Source organism: Sorex fumeus, unplaced genomic scaffold (genome assembly GCF_029834395.1).
Source record: "Sorex fumeus unplaced genomic scaffold, SorFum_2.1 ptg000075l, whole genome shotgun sequence".
NCBI classification, from domain to species: domain Eukaryota; kingdom Metazoa; phylum Chordata; class Mammalia; order Eulipotyphla; family Soricidae; genus Sorex; species Sorex fumeus.
The window spans coordinates 25276999-25290308 of NW_026606132.1; the positions used below are offsets into that span (position 1 = coordinate 25276999).

At 58.0% G+C, this 13310-nt stretch overlaps 2 protein-coding genes across 6 annotated transcripts in view; one reads left to right on the plus strand and one right to left on the minus strand.

Moving 5' to 3' along the window:
* MTMR1 (myotubularin related protein 1) overlaps window positions 1-7194 on the plus strand; it is a 72554-nt gene extending 65360 nt beyond the window's left edge. For all 5 annotated transcript variants that reach the window (XM_056130169.1, XM_056130170.1, XM_056130171.1 and 2 more), the window contains 3 exons: window positions 266-379; window positions 4183-4359; window positions 5754-7194. In XM_056130169.1, the coding sequence (XP_055986144.1) occupies window positions 266-379; window positions 4183-4359; window positions 5754-5912 (450 nt within the window). In that variant the 3' untranslated portion in view covers window positions 5913-7194. The remainder of the gene's footprint in view (window positions 1-265; window positions 380-4182; window positions 4360-5753) is intronic.
* An 83-nt stretch (window positions 7195-7277) lies between these two features.
* The window catches only part of CD99L2 (CD99 molecule like 2), a 124081-nt gene continuing 118048 nt past the window's right edge, over window positions 7278-13310 (minus strand). The window contains exons 6-10 of the mRNA XM_056130174.1: window positions 11188-11226; window positions 10385-10504; window positions 9081-9098; window positions 8246-8311; window positions 7278-7918 (exon numbers count right to left, since the gene is read on the minus strand). Coding sequence (XP_055986149.1) covers window positions 7869-7918; window positions 8246-8311; window positions 9081-9098; window positions 10385-10504; window positions 11188-11226 — 293 coding nt within the window. The 3' untranslated portion in view covers window positions 7278-7868. The remainder of the gene's footprint in view (window positions 7919-8245; window positions 8312-9080; window positions 9099-10384; window positions 10505-11187; window positions 11227-13310) is intronic.

The window sequence follows — 13310 nt, forward strand, 5'->3', positions numbered from 1 at the left end:
CCCTTGGCAGGGTGTAAGAATTGCCACTTGCAGTATTCTGCCTCGTTCCGCTTCTCTGTAGCAGATGCCGTGCTCGCAGGCAGGCCGCAGACACTCAGTTCTCCTTTCCTACTGTGTGGGCCGAGTGTCCCCGTAACCTGGATGCTGTTCCCCGTCATAGTTTCACTGTCCTCACAAGTCACTGCCTCGCTGTTTCATCAGATGCGCTTAAGAAGCTAAAGCTGGTTTTTTTTATTGTTATTATTTTTGTATTTTCTTCATTAAGTTTCCATCGGCCTTCGAGTTTAACGAACTGCTGTTGATTACAATTTTGGATCACCTTTATAGCTGTCTCTTTGGGACTTTCTTGTGCAACTGTGAAAAGCAGCGATTCAAAGAGGTAAGTGCTTCCTGTGGCTGTGGGTGCCTAGCTTCTCTGGTGGGTGTTACTTGGAGAGGGGACAGGTCGTGTCGCTGCCCGTTCGCCAGACCTGGGGTGCCAAAAGTCACGTGGCCTACTTCTCCCTTTTCATAAAAATTAATCACTCAACATCCCCTGGAAATCTACCGTCTTGTAGCACACAAGTGCCCCCAAGTGCACTTATGGTCCGATACTACGACCACCCCTGGGTCATTGCAACGTGCCCTCCTATGCCCCCTGTCCCTCCCTGTTCTCCTCCAGCTTAGTAGAGGGCAAGGCTGAGGCCCAGGCCCTGGTGGCACCCCCAGCCTCTCCCTTACAGCCTCTAGCTGTCTCGCTCTTACAGCAGGTGCTGGTAGTCCTGTCCCTTTAATGAATTTGGGGGAGTGCTGGGGGTCACACCCAGAGGTGATCAGAGCTAACTCCTTACTCTGACAGCTTGAGGGACCGTATGCAGCATTAGGGACTCGACCAGGGTTGCCTGTGTCCAAGGCAAGCTCCTTGAACCACTGCCACCCCCTAACCCTTTCCCCCCACCCCAATGGATTTGTTTTTGTTTTGAGGCCACACCCAGCAATGCTCAGGGCTTACTCCTGGCTCGGCACTCAGGCAAGGCTCAGGAGACCTTATGGGGGCCTGGAGATTGAACCCAGGGCAGCCACGTGCAAGGCAAACACCCTCCCTGCTGGACTGTCACTCTGGCCCCACAGATGGATTCTTTAAGCCATTCTTTAAGCCCAGGTCTAGCCCCCGTTGTTTCACAGCAGGGATAGGGCTTAGCACGCCAGGACTAGCCTTGGCCACCTCCTTCCCAACTCGCAGCCACGCACTCAGCACGGCTACTCCAGCAGCCTCCCCGCGGCCATCGGGAGAAAGGAAGGCAGCGGGCCTGGAGGCACCGCGTGACTCTTGAGAAACGCTGAATGAAGGAAAAAGTCCAGAATCTGCCATGTGCCACTCGGTAGGGAGGCTGCAGGTTTACCTTGAAAAATCGAAACTCTGAGTTTTCTATATTTAGGTCTAAAATAGGACCTTTTCTAAAAGTTAGCTATTTTACTTCACATGCAGCTCACCTCTGTAAAGCATCCAGTTCTGTGGGGACCCACGCTGCATTCACAGCGATTGTGAATGTGTCACCAACATGGCACATAATGTTGTGGAGTCCTCTTTCTGCAAACAAAGCACTCCTGCCCTATTCTCCCCTCCCCCAGGCCCTGGTGAGCAGAATCTGTTTTATATCTCTGTAAATTTGCCTCATTTGGAAACCTCATATAGATAGAATCTGATATTTGTCCTCTTATGGATTATGTCAATAAGCATAATGTTTTTGAAGTCAAGCCAAATTAAAGGGTGTTTCAGTACTCTGTTCCTTTTTCACAGCTGAATAATATTCCACTACAGGGCTGGTTCACACTTTTGGCCTCAGTAAATATGGTTGAGGCTCTAAGGAATCAAGCTGCGACTACTATTCCATGTACAGGTCTTTGTGTGAAGTTAGCTGTAGAGTCTCCTGAGTATGCACCTAGGAGAGGGATTGTTGATGTGTATGAAAATTCTACTGAACCTGTTGAGGAACTGCCAGGGTGTTTTACAGGTGTTACTACAAGCTGCATCCCTGGTAGCAGTGTCTGAGAGTTCGTTTTTCTCTCTGCATCTTAGCAGATGTGCTTTGTGTCCTTTCCTGATTCTACTCATGCAGGGTATGGCGTGGCACGTCATCGTTTGGATGTGCATCCCCAGATCAGTGACAGTGTGGAGCACCGCATCCTCGCAAATGCGACCTGCAGTACACAGCACAGTGTATATTCAGAGCTGTTGCATATTTTAATTTCATTTTAATTAATGCATCTATTTTTGGTTTGGTGGCTCACCACCGGTGCATGGGGACTACTCCTGGCTCTGGGCCCAAGGGACCCTGTGGAACTGGGAATAAAACCTGGGCCTCCTGAAAGCGAAGCATGCTCTCAGCACACCAGGCAGTCTCTTGCGTCTTTGCCCATTTTAAATGGGGCTGTCTTTTTAGTCCTGAGTTGGAAGACTTCCTCGGGAACTTTTTTTCCCCACATATTCAAATATCAGATATGCTTTTTAACATTTTTTCCCATATTTTAGTGTTTTTAATCTTCCCGGCAAGCTACCGAGAGTATTCGATATGCCAGACACAGTAACAACAAAGTCTCCAATGGAGACGTTACTGGGCCCGCTCGAGCAAATCGACGATCAACGGGAGGGCCTTTACCTTTACCTTTTAATCTTACGATATTTGAATGACGTGTTTAAGTTGGAATACGTCCAGTTTAGCTCTTCACTTCGGTTGCACATGACTCTGGTGTCATGACTCCCAGACCACTGCTTGACCCCCGGCCGTGAAAATTTGATCCTGTGTTTTCTTCCAAGAGTTTTGTAGTTGCCACAAATCTATTTCAGACGAGGATTGATTCATTTTGCATTTGGGTTGGTGTGGCAAGTATGGTGTGATGTAAGGGTCCAGCTTCGTTCTTTCATAGGCGAATCTCCGGTTGCCCCAGTGCCAAGTCTCCTGCACCGTGGCTGTAAATGTGCAGGTTCATTTCTGTGCTCCTCATTCCGTTCACCTGTGTCTAGCCACCCTGTGTCAATATGACCTGTGTTGATTACTATAGCATTGTGGAAGTTTTCAATCTGGGAAGTATGAGATTTCCATTTTTTTTCTCTTTCAAGACTCTTTTGGCATTTTGGGTCCCTTGCCTTTTGACTTTTTAATATAAATACAAACTGTAAACTATGAAAATACACTAGTTGAAATTTCTGGGTCTCAGTAGCTTGCAAGGAAAAAGAGGTTTTCTGGCTTGGGGGTGACCAAATGGCAGAGAGCATTTGTGGCATGCCCGTTTTCTTTTTTCCTTTTTTAAATTTTTATTAGTGAGACACCATGAGGTACAGTTGCAGACTTAACAAATTTTTGTGCTTGGGTTTCAGTTATACAATGATCAAATACCCATTCCTCCACCAGTGCCCATTTCCCACCCCCACGGATCCCAGTATCTCTCCCACTCCCCATCCCACCCTGGCATGCCCTTTTTTTTTCTTTTTGGGTCACACCCGGCGATGCGCGGGGGTTCCTCCTGGCTCATGCACTCAGGAATCACTCCTGGCGGTGCTCAGGGGACCATATGGGATGGGGTGCTGGGAATCGAACCTGGATCGGCCGCGTGCAAGGCAAATGCCCTACCCGCTGTGCTATCGCTCCAGCCCCGGCATTCCCGTTTTTAATTATGACTTTGTCCTTCTGTTTGAGCCATGTTGAATATTTCCCTGCGTCCCCCCCGCCCCGTGCCTATGCATTTGGCGGTGGCCCCGAGGGAGCAGTGCACATGGTCCCAGCATTTCCCTCAGTGACAGAGGCCGAGTGTGGCCGTCCTCTTGTCTGCAGAAAGCTTCTCCAACATGCCACCCGCGTCCACAGCAAAAGGAACCCGATCGATCGGTTCCGCCCACGGTCCCCAGGCTTGAGCTACAAAAGCAAACTTGAGAGTGAGTTTTGTTACCGACGGGCCGCATCATCCTGATTCTCGGGAAGCCCCAAGTTCTGCCACTCGGACACAGCTGCCAGAAACCACGGGACTGGGCCACAGCGGGTGTTTTCGTGTCACCCCGAGCTCAGGGCCGAGTGTGGCTGGGTAAACAGTGCTGAACTTTCCCAGCATCCTAATCCCCTCCCCCCCCACCTCCCACAGGCCTGTGCCCGAGGCTCCGAGCATGCGCTGCCTTTACTCCAGTCTGCCCCTTCTTTTCTCTCTCAGGACATACAGACGAAGACTGTGTCTCTGTGGTCTTACATCAATAGTCAGCTCGATGAATTTTCTAACCCCTTCTATGTGAATTACGAGCACCACGTCCTCTACCCGGTGGCCGGTGTGACTCACTTGGAGCTATGGGTAAACTACTACGTGCGATGGAACCCACGCATGCGGCCTCAGGTATTTCTCGCTTTGCTTGCCTTCGGTTTAAAGAGCGTGTCTCGTCTCCCCAGGAAAGGGGGTGCTGCACACACTGCCCTGCCCTCCTGCGCCCTGGGCCTGCCCACACCTGTGTCCTGCCCGGTCCCGTCCCGGGAGCCTGGAGCTGCTGCATGAGGTGTGGGACTGACTAAACGACCCCAAAGCCGTCCCTGGCCTGGCTCCTGCCCGGCTCCTCCACTGCCCTATCCCAGCCTGCCGGGCCACGCCTCTCCCTGGCATGGTCGCTTCCTGTCCCTGGAGTGACGGTGCCCTCCCTGCAAAGCACCCCGTACGACTGGGTCATAGTGCTGGCTGCAGGCCGAAGAAGCTCAGGGCCTGGGGGATCCCCCCACCCCGAACCAGAGCCAGCACCTGCCTCGCAGTAGCTTGCACCCTTGCAGCAGCTTGCCTGTGTGCTTGCTCTTTCTGGGCATGGCTCAACTGCGTGTGGCAGGGCGTCATTTCTGTCGCCTACCACTGTCCAGAGCAGCAGGGCAGCCTGCAGACATCCCAGCGCTCAGGCCCCTTCCTGGGGCTCCGCATCCTTGCTGCAAAGGCGCCCTCTGCTGGCAACATGCGCACCATGCAGCCGCTGTGGGCAAAGGCAGGCTCGCAGGTGTCAGCCCACCCTGGGGGAAGGGCCAGTGCCAGAGGGTGGGAGTCGGGACCCAGTGCTTGCAAGAGGCCAGGCCAGTCGCGGGCTGGGGTATGAACTGGAAGGGCAGGGAGGGGGTAGGCGGCCACACATGTGCAAGAGCAGTGCATGGACCCCCACTAGTTATCCCAAATGCCACGTGTTGTGTTCAAGCCTGCGTCCCAGTGAGAGTGGGAAAGGTAGGTGGGACGTGGCCAGCGAAGGCCCCGGAAGGCAGCTGCAGGTGGCCGCCTCTGTTGCCCGATGTATCCCCCCAACTCACGGTCAGTGGGACCCGGCTGAAGCAAGGCCCAGCGGGGAATGTGGAGGGGCTCCGGGGGTCCCCAGCCCCACAGATGGCCTCGGGCCTGTCACTGATGGGTGTATGCGGCAGGGTGCCCCCTGAGCGTTGCAGGAGCGAGCACGGCTGGGTTCCTTGGCGCGAAGGGCTGGGGCATCAGTCTGTGCGGAGCCTACCGCTGTGCCCATGAGGGGCCACCAGCAAGTCTGTCACAGACCAGGGCGGGGTGGCGTGTCCGCGGGTCCCAGTCCCTGGCTGGAGGGAGCATCTGTTCTCAGCCTGCCTCGCAACTGTCCGGGTCCAAAGGCCAGCCTAGAAGGTTCCGGGACGTTGGACGGGAGCAGTGAGCAGAGACCCAACCCCGACCCCCAGGGCCGTGCTCCCACCAGCCCACCCTCCTTGCCGGCCCCAGAGAGTGCCCCACTGTGTCTGTTGCAGATGCCGATTCACCAGCACACCAAGGAACTGCTGGCCGTACGCGCGGAGCTGCAGAAGCGGGTGGACGAGCTGCGTCGGGAGGTGGCAGCACACGCCTCGTCCTCGCCCGAGCGCTCATCGCCGTCGCAGCCTGTGACCCCCGTGCACACGTCGGTGTGACACCCGCCGGGCCCCGCAGGAGCCTGGGATCCCGTCTCACGGCGCGAGGCCCTGTGCCCTCCACGCCTGGCTGGCACCGCCAAGCGGTGACGGCCTGTGTGGCCAGGTGACAGCGCCCCATGTCGTCACGTGCTTTCTGTGTTGTGAACACTCTGTGTCCCCCTGGCCGGCTGTCACCGTGCCCCGTGACCCGAGCTCCTACTGTGCTGGGCAGCGTGGGGGGCACCAGAGGAAGCGGCGGCGGGTGTGGCTGTGTGTCCGCCTGTCCTTCCCATGCCCACAGGAGGGACGCAGCCCACAGGGCAGCTGGAGCGAAGCCCCGGGCCCTGCTCTAGGCGGTACGGTGACAAAGCGGTTTGCGTCTGGGCCTTGGGATGGCCCGGCAGGCCGCCCCTCCCTGAGCGATGCAGCCCCCAAGGCACTGCATGGCAGGAGCCGAAGGTGTCAGAGGCTGGCGTTCGGGGCCACACCCGCGTGCAGTGCTGGTTCGGGACACTGCATGTCACCGTTGGGAAGTCCCAGCATGCACAGCCCTCAGTTTCCTCTTCCCCCTTTCCCTCCCTTCTGGCGCTGTGACAGCGCCCCAGGCCCCCCGGACCCCTGGGTGCCCGGGCCAACCTCACCGTGACCATCATTTGCAAAGGGATTCTTCAAAGTTTTTTTTTTACAAAAACTGAGATGTCTTTTCAACTTGCAATCTTCTGGTTCTTACAGAAATTTTTGTTTTCTGGTATAATTACGTATTTACTCAAGGTCATTTGATACCCTAAGATTCTCCATTTTTATCATCTGGGGGGTTTGTTTCTAAGTCATACACAGTTGAAGGTCATTTTTTGCCCCTGCCATGTCCGACAGCGTTTTTGGAATGGCATTTCTCAAAGTGACGCTGGTTCTTTCCCGTCCCCTCCCCCCCAAACATCGCCCAGCTGCACTAGGAATCATAAACTTGGTGTGGTTGGCACAAGGCTCTTGACAGAACCAGAGGAGAAAGTGGCCTTAGCCCGGCCGGGGTCGGCGCACCTCAGGTGGGGCACCAGGGCCCCGAACCCGCCACTCGCCCCACAGCAGCATAGCGCGGGGCCCCTTCCGGCCTGAGACAGACAGGCGGACATTCTACCCCCGAGCTCGAGCTCTGGAATCCGAGCACTTCTAGTCTTCCACTTTAATGACGTGTACGAGAATGTCAAACCTTTCTGGGTCAGGGTTTTAAAGCTGCCATGATACTGTATTTGCCTCAGCCGATGCACTGTACCCCTATAATTAAAACTGTGTTTGCCCCGTGCGCCGGCTCCGCTGCTCTTTACATCAGCGCGTGGGTTTGGAATCGGAGGGAAGATCGCAGTGACAAAACCGAGCCGAATGGTGACACGTTAACACACTTCATTTAATGGGACACGCGGCACGTTCGATGTCGTGAGTGATCTGACTTCAGCCGTGGCAGCCCGTGTGCTCCAGGGCCGCCCCTAACGCGCAGTCCCATGAGCCTTGCAGTTGGGACCCTGCTCGTCCAGGTTCTGCCTCCAGAAGTGCCTGGTCATGCCACCCGCTGGGCAGGGCCGAGTGCCTAGGGGCCTGTGATCCGAGAGCATGCGGGCACACCCATCACGCCAGCAGGAACACGGTCATTGGCTGCAGAGATGCTGACACCCAACCGGGGGGCCCGGGGTCTGGCTCTGGCACCGAGCAGGAACTGGTGACTACTCTGAACGAACCCGCACCCCCACCCCCTGGCCTCTGTGCAGTCACTACTGGGGGCACCCAGGGGCAGGAGGCGGTCATAGTGGGGGGCTCACAGCGACTTGGATTCACATTCGTGCTTGCTAAGGGCAGGGAGAAAGTGACGGAGGGCAGCGGGAATCCGTGGGCCAGGCTGGTGCGGGCAGCCCGCTCTTCGGTCACGCGTGGGGGCAGGAAAAGCCGAAGCCATCACAGGAGCAGGGGACACGGCGACAGGGCTCAGATCCGGGGCTGGGGTGGCGCGGAGGCCTGCACCTCGCTGAATTTCACTGCAGAGAGAGTGCATGATGAGCTCCTGTCCCCTCGCACCCCGGGGGCGCTCCCGGACGCTGCCCGCCCTCTAGGCACTGCAGACCACCCACCACCTCCGATGGCAAGAAAGCGCAGCAGGAAGGGGGCCGTGTCGCATTCATCCCCTCAGGCCGGGTTGGGTCACTGGGGGCACCGCCCACCTGGAGCCCCAGTGTCCATGTGTCTGGAATGTGGGCTCTGGCTTCAGGGGGGTCTCTGCTGAGGGCAGAAGTTCTAGAAAGACAGCAGCCTGCTTCCTGGTATCCCCAGCAGGCCTGCGCAGCCGGTGACCCGGAAGTGCTCACCTTGGGGCTCCTCACACACCACGGCTTCCAGGTGCTCGCCCTTCACATAGTCAGCATTGACACCCTCTGTGGACAAGAGGGGTCAGGGGTCAGAGAGGGCCAGAGGGACGGGGGCTCCCAGCTGCTCTAGCCCACAGTTTCTTCCCAGACCCCGGGGACCGGGGCTCTCATCTGGCCTGGGCTTTGGGGTGGGAGGGCCCAGATGAGGCACACCTAATCCCAGGCTCGGTGAGGGGGCGGGGAGCCAGCATAAGGAGGTGGGGGTATTGGCAGCTGGGGGAAGCTGAGGCAGTGGATAAACCAGTCCCCGGAGGCATCACTTTGTTCTGGGGGGAAGGAGGACACCAGCGCGCATCTGAGTCCCAGGCTGGGACAGAGCATGGACGAGGAGCACTAGCGCGCATCTGAGTCCCAGGCTGGGGCAGAGCGTGGACCGGGAGCACCAGCACGCATCTGAGTCCCAGGCTGGGGCAGAGCGTGGACGGGGAGCACCAGCGCACATCTGAGTCCCAGGCTGGGGACAGAGCGTGGACGGGGAGCACCAGCGCGCATCTGAGTCCCAGGCTGGGGCAGAGCGTGGACCGGGAGCACCAGCACGCATCTGAGTCCCAGGCTGGGGCAGAGCGTGGACGAGGAGCACCAGCGTGCATCAGGGTCCCAGACAGGGACAGAGCCTGGACAGGGAACATCTGCACGTGTCTGGGTCCCATTCCTGCTCCGCGACCAGGAGCAGAAGGTGCGGCTGCGGCAGTGAGCACTGGGGGGAGGAAGCCACGGAGCATGCGGAGGGCAGGCGAGGGGTGGGCACGGAAGGAAACGGGCAGAGGGCGTTTACCTGAACCTTCGGCTGCATCTGAAGGCAAGACACAAGGCTGAGACCCTGCGAGCTGAGCCCGGCCCGAGCCCCACCGACCCGGGGGCTGGGGGCACAGGGGCCTATGGGAACCGGCCCCTGGCCTGCAGGAATGGGCCAACCCACTGCAGAGCTGCTCTGGACGCTCGCTGACACCCACAGCACCCCCCCTCCCCGTTGACAGGGATGCCCTTCAGCCCCGCGCGCTTCACCCCACTATGCCTGCGGGCTGCCCGATGCACCAGCAGAGGGCGCTGTGGGCCCACACAGAGACCGGCCTGGCCTCGTCAAAGCAGGCGGCCTGTGGTTGGGGGTGAAAGCGACCACAGGGCTAGGGGGAGTGGGGGAGGGTGGAGGGTGAGCGGGGTTCCTCCCAGCACATCAGCCGCCTGGGTGAGACGGAAGCAAGGCGGCCTTCCAAACTGCAGGGCCCCCCACTGCTGGCCAAGGGCCGGGTCCCAGAGGCCCCTGTCCCCCACTGCCTGGATGCCGGGCACATGGGGGGAGGGGTGTGCTGACGTGTGGGGTATGGCTGTAGTCAGCGAAGTCAGAGACTCCGCCACATCCGCCTTTGTCCACATCTCTGCGTCCCCCAGCTCCACACCACGGGGACAGCTGCAAATCCACCTCTTCCTGGTCTCGGGTCCTTTCCATTCGCCAGACCCTCGTCTGGAAGATGAGGGGGACTTGTGCAGCACGTCAGTGCTGGGGAGCCCTACTTCCTGAACTCAGCCGGAGGGGGGGGTGTGCAGGGTGTCACTTCCTGTTTCCCCAAAGGTCAGCTACGGGTGCTGAAGCGTTTGCAGACTCTGTGCGTGGTGGATGGCATGGTCCCCTCCCCGCCAGCTCTGGAACCGGGAGACCTTAGGCAGAAACAGGCCTTGGCGTGTGCAGCTAAGGATCCTGAAGGGGAGGGACAGTGGGCAGGGGTGAGGCGCTCGCCTCTGCACACGACACGCCGCATTTGGTCCCCTGAGCCCTGGCAGGAAGGAGTGACCACAGAGCCAGGAGGAAGGCCTGGGCACTGCTGAAGCCACTGCCCCCCCCCCCAAGCAAGAAAAAAATATCTAAGGACCTCAAGGTGAAATGTAAGGACTGGTGGGGAGGCAGCAAATCCAATGACGAGTGTCCTTTTAAGAGACCCGCGACTCGCAGCGGGCTGCAACGCTAGCAGCAGGCAGAACTTCCGGCCCCTCCAGCAGAACCCAGCCCCCAACTCAGCCCGTCACCTCTGGAAGCACAAGAAAGCCCGTTTCTTGGGTTCTGCGTGGGGCACAAGCACTTACGCTGGATACTGAAGCAGAACTTCTTCTGCTGGTAGGAGATGTAGCTGGAGATGGCGCCCACCAACGCCATGGCCAGTGCGCTGGCCACCCCCGCGATGGTGCCCGTCTCGGCTGGCATTCCTGCACAGAGCAGAAGGCAGGAGACGGTGTTGGGGTGGAGCTGAGGGAGCTTAGCTGGGTGACACGCGCCCTGGGCCAGGCCTCCAGCCAGTGCTCAAGGGCCCAGCGGCTCCTGGGATTGGCCAAAGTGCCTGGCATTGCCTGTGAGGAATTTGCACGGGGTGCCGCTACCGCCCCGAGTTCCTGAAGCCCAGCTCCTCACAGCGTCCCCGGCTGTAGGATAACACTCTTTTGTCCTTCCTCGGGTAGCTTAGGTTTGTCAGGTCACACCCATCTAAGGACACTGAACTTGTATTGTAAGCAATGTCCTTTCTGTGTGGACACAGGAAGACAGTTGATATTATGCTTTGTAACTTGGGAGTTGATTGACTCCGAATCATATTTACTCCTGGGCATCTGATTTCTTGACTCAGTTGCCCTTAGTTCCTAGCACCCCAGAAGCAGGGTCCCGACGAGGGACTGAATGGACCCAGGGCAAGCGGTGAGCTACCCTGGCATCGAAATGGGCCAGGCCAAAGAGCCACGATACTCAACTATAAGTTGAGGGCATGATCATGGCCCGGTGACACGGAAATCTCCCTCCCACACACATGCCAGGCCGTGGGAAGCTGCCGGGGGCGTACGCGCCCTGTGCAAACCCTCAGTTCGCTTTGTACCAGAAGATTCAGGCCTCAGAAACGCACCGGATTCGGGGCTGTCTTCACTGCTGGAGCGGCCGTCGCCTGGAAAAGGGACAAACACACTTAGTGTCTGCAGTGAGTCCGCGAGCACGCACTTCGGGGCCAGCTGGCCTTCCAGCCTCTGCTGGTCTGACATTCATGGCACGGGGGGCAGGGCAGGGCTCGCTGACCACAGGGCAGACACGGTCACTGGGACCAACGCTTCGCTCCGATGTGCCGGAGGCACACACACACACGCACGCCAGCCTCCTGCCAGCCGCTCGGTGACAAGAACTGGTGCCATTTCAGGCCCCTAATTAGTCCTCTGCTGTGCTTTGCTGCTACCCGCTCCTCATTAGTGCAGCAGACGCTGTCCTCAGAGCTGGGCTTCTCGGGGGGCCACCGCCTTGGAGTGTGGGAGCCAAGGAGCTGTGACATTTCCCTCGGCAATCAAAGTGACGGAGCAGGTGGGTCCGCCGAGCACGATGGGGGGTCCCTGCACCAGCTCACTGCTCCAAGTCCTGCTCACCCACGCCTGGCACTGGCCACCTCCACCGAGCCCACGCCTGGGCTACTGAGCAGGCCGCGGTGACCGATACTGGCGTGTCGCATCCTTGGGGATGAAGAGTTCTGTAGCCTGTAGGGAGATGCCCCAAAGGGGAACTGCAGGGTCTTACGGCAGCGCGAGTCTGAGTCTACACTCGCCATACGGTTTCACACAGGGGTTGAGACAAGCCCATGGCAGGCTGCAGGCGTGGGGGAGGGAAGGTGACCGTAGTGTTGGAACTGGTGCTGAAACGTTGTACGTCTTGACACTCGATTATCAATGACTTGAGAAATCATGGTGCTTTAACAATCTGTTCCCAAATCACAAATTATTTATCCCATTCTAAAGATAAATGAGGAACTCGAACTCTTCATCTCTGTTTTTTAAAAACAAAATGACGGGAGGTGGCGATAGATAAGTGTACACAGCTGACACAAAGGGTCCTCTAAGTCCACCGGAAGTGATCCCTGAGTGCCAACCTGGGAGTAAGCCCTGAGAGCCGCTGGGTGTGGCCCCCAAACCAAAATAAATCATCTGGGGTCAAGGAAGGAGCTCGGAGTGTCCATAGGCTTCCCACGTACACATCTTTGGCATTGCTGAGCCCTCAAATATAGCCCAACTGCTGGGCCCCAGGAGGAGATACTGCCGGTAGGAATCCTGGCTCCCCTGAGCACCCCAAAACCAATTCTCAAAAGTCTTTTTTTTTTTTTGCTTTTTGGGTCACATCCGGCGATGAACGGGGTTACTCCTGGCTCATGCACTCAGGAATCACTCCTGGTGGTGCTCAGGGGACCATATGGGATGCTGAGAATCGAACCTGGGTCAGCTGCATGCAAGGCAGACGCCCTACCCGCTGTGCTATCAACTCCAGCCCCTCTAAAGTCCTGGAGGGGGATTTGGAAGGATAGCTGCACTGGTAGTTCATTTGTCTTGCACGCGGCCCACCTGGGTTCGATTCCCAGCATCCCATATGGTCCCCCGAGCACCGCCAGGAGAGACCCCTAAGCATAGCCGGGTGTGACCCAAAAAGCAAAAAACAAAAAGTCTTGGAGGGGTCTGAGCTATAGTACAGTGGGGAGGGCCCAGCTCATGGCTGACCTGGGTTTGATACCCAGCACCCCATATGGTCCATCATGCCTACCTGGAGTGACCGCTGGGCCAGGAGTAAGTCTCAGGCACTGGAGGGCTGGGAGACAGTACAGGCTTCGGGCATCTGCCTCACAGGCACCCAGCCGCCTTGGACCTGCAGCTGCACGTGACCTCCTGAGCATTTCGGGACACGCACGCCGCCCCCGCCACCACATCCTCCAGCTCTAGCACCGAACCACTGGCCCGGCTGGCAGAGAATCCTGGGGGTGTTCCCGGGATGCTGAGCAAGTGCCAAGGAGAACCCCTAAAAATGGGGGAGACAGGTGTGCCCACCCTCGTGCACCCCTTGCCTTCACTTCCGGGGTGGCTGGGAACAGGCCTTCAGCAAATTAGAAGCAGTGGGCACGGAGCAACCAGTAGGGGGCCCGGCGTGAATGGGGGCCGGGCTCTGCCCTTACCCCTGTGCTTCGCTCTCGGGCATCCTCTGCCCCGGGCTTGCGCCCCAGGACTC